Source organism: Lycium ferocissimum, chromosome 8 (genome assembly GCF_029784015.1).
Source record: "Lycium ferocissimum isolate CSIRO_LF1 chromosome 8, AGI_CSIRO_Lferr_CH_V1, whole genome shotgun sequence".
NCBI classification, from domain to species: domain Eukaryota; kingdom Viridiplantae; phylum Streptophyta; class Magnoliopsida; order Solanales; family Solanaceae; genus Lycium; species Lycium ferocissimum.
Window position 1 is genome coordinate 59950182 of NC_081349.1, and position 3875 is coordinate 59954056.

At 32.0% G+C, this 3875-nt stretch overlaps 1 protein-coding gene across 1 annotated transcript; it reads right to left on the reverse strand.

Annotated features, from left to right (window-relative positions):
- Positions 1–146: 146 nt before the first annotated feature.
- Positions 147–934, reverse strand: LOC132068791 (pathogen-associated molecular patterns-induced protein A70-like). The gene has a single exon (XM_059462497.1). The coding sequence runs from the start codon at positions 789–791 to the stop codon at positions 417–419; it is 375 nt and encodes a 124-aa protein (XP_059318480.1). The 5' UTR covers positions 792–934; the 3' UTR covers positions 147–416.
- Positions 935–3875: the final 2941 nt, after the last annotated feature.

Consider the following 3875-nt stretch of genomic DNA (forward strand, 5'->3'; position numbering starts at 1 on the left):
AGAAGAATGAAAAGAGCACACCCACACAGCAGAAACCTAAGCATAAATTTGAAGGGTCTCAACAATTAATTTTCTTCTATTTAAGTGGCTGAGAATTAAAACATTCATGGGTAAAGAGATTATAGCTAATATTATAAGAACAATAATCAAGAGAAACAATTTTCTAATAATATAGGTAAAATATTGATGCTCATAAAAATCGTATAATTCTATAACAGCATTTCTGATAATATCCATATGGTCCAAATTCCACGCCCTCAAATGAATCTTCAATTTTTTCTTCTTCAATGAAAATGAATCTTGAATGGAGCAGCAGAAATATGGAGAAAAGTTCAAAGGGACAAAAATATCCATGGAGTTTCCACATCCACATACAAACCAAGGGCGTGTTTGTCCCAAAAGTACACCTCGATCGCTCACCTGCTAACTCCTCTATTCAACATTTCCTTGTACCTAATAATAGAATCAAGCCGTTGTAACTTCAACTGGTTCCTGAACTTGTTAATGAAATCATCAGCTTTACTATCAACTGCTTCATCTTCACCAAACGACACCGTTTCCCTCGTCGTTGCCGGTCGCCTCTCTTCCTCCTTCTCTTCCACCGGCATCCTCTTCTCACTTGCCGACTTCACCATCATCGTCCTCTTCTCCAGCTTCGTTTCAACGCACGTGGCAGACTTACTTCTTGTCACGTGACTCACTTCAATACCGTTGATGGTCTGCTTATATGGATTTGGACGATCTTCATATCTTGAGCTAATTTCTGGGGTTGAATTAGGGTCAGGTGTCATATCTTTACAATCCTCAACCTTGTGAACTTGTTCTTCATATGGGATGGCGTATTGAGCGATAGAAGGAACTGGGTCGGGTTGCTCGGACCGAGAGAAAGATAAGTTGATGGACTTGACCCGTTGTAACAAAGAGGGACTACGGTTGAGTTGTGGTGAGTTATTATCGGATAAGTCGTTTGTGACGGAGCAAAATGGGTCAGGAAAGAGAGGTTAAAGGACTTGACTCGATGTAAAAGAGATGGAGTTCTAGTGACTTGGGGTTGTTGTTTTTTGTCAGATTTGAAAGTTGAAGTGATGAAAATAGTTCCAATCATGAGATTCAAGAAGCAAAAGAGAATTGTGGGGGTGAACCAGCTAGCTACAGATTCAATCATGGTTTATTTATATGTTATATGCTGTAGAAGAACTGTTGAAAGAGAAGAAGAAAGAAGATGAAAGACAAGTTTATGGTTGCAAATGTGGGGATGTTTCTATTTATAGCGGGAAGGTTGGTCGGTACTATTGTAAAATATCTAAACGCACGTCGGTAAAATTTGCTATTCAATGTAACTAGAAGAAAGTCAAGTTGATTCTCTACTTTCTACCTTACTGTTCCCTCCGCTGATTGTACTAGCCTTTTTGTCAAACATTTGATTAAAAACAAAATAAGAGTCATTTGCTATTTTTTAATCTTCAAATTTACTCTTCCTGTTGCAATTAATTTGAGTGTTAATTAAGCTAGAAAGTTAAAAGATACTCCCTCCGATTCAAAATGTGTCCTATTAACCTTTTGCACACCCCTTACGAAAATATTAATTTCTAGAAAAAAAATAAGTCTTTTGACTAAGCTATCCTTAACTAATTAATATTACCTAATCAATATAGTTTCTTGATTACATAAAAACTCATTTATCTAAACAGGGATAAATGTGGAAGAAAATAATTAAGGCCTTCTTAATTACATAAATGGACACTCATTTTGAACCTAAATGAAAAGACTAAGCGGACACTTATTTTGAACCGGAGAGAGTAGTTTAGATTAATATTCCATCCGATCTATTTTAAGCGTCTTTTAAATTTTGGAACATCATTAAATAGTACTCCCTCCGTCCCATATTAGTTGTCCACATTACTATAAATATTCGTCCCGAAATAATTGTGCATTTACAAAATCAAGGTAGAATTAATTAATTTTTTTTTGTTTTCCCTTAACATTAATTATTTTTTAAAGTAACTACTATTGATTAGAGTGCAATTAATTAGAGAGAGATAAGGGTAATGTAGTAAAAATATACTTTTATTTATGAGTTCTTAAACTATGTGTAAAAGAGAAAGTGGACAAGTAATATGGGACGAAGCGAGTAGCATTAATTACTCCCTTCGGATAAAAAAAAGAGTCTACTTTGCCATTTGTACACCCCTAAGAAAATACTAACTCCTAGATAAAAATAGATAATTTGACTAAACTACCCCTAATTAAATAGGCATTGAGATTTGATCATATAACACTTAATAGGGGCAAATAAGAAAAAACAAGGTTAATTCTTTCTTGATTTGCTAAGTGGGCCCTTTTTTTTATCCAAGAAAAAAAAGCTAAATGGATTCTTTTTTTGATCCGGAGGGAGTATAAGATTATTTGACAATATCCTTTATGTCTTCTCAAACATGAAAATTCTTTTTGGAATATAATGCTGTATAGAGCATTTAGTAGGCGTTTGGTCATGAGTTTTCAAACCATCGTTTAGACATGCGTTTTCACTCATGGTTTGAAACTATGGTTTCAACTTTTTTAAATATAAAATTTAACCCATAAGTTTATATTTTGTAAAAAAAAAAGACCCATAGGTTGGTAGATATTTTTAACAATTACCCCCATCAATCATTTACCAATCTCATTAATTTTCACCAACTTTAATTTATGTCTACCAACCTTTACTTTATGTGGGAGGATTATATTAAAGAGTAGTTACATTACTATTCATGTTAAATTTTCGTTTTTATTGAACTAAAGTTTGATTAATTAATGTTGTATTTTTTAGAAAGGCCTTCTAGTAGTGTACTAATTTTGTTATGCACTATGACTTGCTCATTTGGTAAGATTGTATAAGAATTGAGAATGTTTTGATAGTTTTCATAATTTTTGGAGGTTTTATGTCTATAAGAGAAAATACAACTTAAAATATCCAAATTGCATGTCCTAACATGGTTTCAAACTATGTTCAAACGGGGCCTTAGTAAAGCAAGCTAAGGATATGATTGGGAAAAATTGACCACTGTTATCTTAATTTCTTAAATGACGCTTACTTTAAAAAAGTTAAAAAGACAGTTAAAGGCTTTGGCATAAGAAAATTACTTAATAGCATTAATTAGATTATTTACTCCCTCCGGTTCAAAAAGAGTATTCACTTAACTATTTGAAAATCTCTTAAGAAAATACTAATTTTTAGGTAAAAATAGATAATTTGACTAAACTATCCCTAATTAAATAGGTATTGGGATTTGGTCACTTAACATTTAAAAAGGGCAAATCTGAAAAAATAAGGTTAATTCTTTCTTATTGACACTCTTTTTTAATCAAAAAATAAAAGATAAATGGACACTCTTTTTGAATCGGATAGAGTATTATACTTAAAGACCATTTAATGCCAAAAGTTTTGAAAGACCTTGTAGAAATTTATTCCACATTAATTAGATAATGGTAACTTCGAAAAAGAATTGATATATTTTTCCATTTCGTAATAATCATTCATTTTGAAACAAGCTAATAACCTGTTTGGCCAAGTTTCTAAAATCAGTTTATTTTGAAAAGTATTTTTTTTTTTTCAAAAAGAACTTTTTGGCCAATTAGTTTAAAAAATACTTTTGAACGACAATTAGTGTTTGGCCAAGCTTTTAAAAAGTTCTTCTAAAATGCATTTTTCAAAAGTCTTTTTCAAAAATGTGCTTTTGAGCAAATGCTATTTTTTTTAGCTTATGAAAAACAGTTTCTGCTAATCTCCGGAAACACTTATTTTCTCTCAAAAGCTTGGTCAAACACCTCACTTTAAAAAAAAAACGCTTATTGAAAAAAAAATAAGCACTTTTGGAGAGAAATAAGCTTGGCCA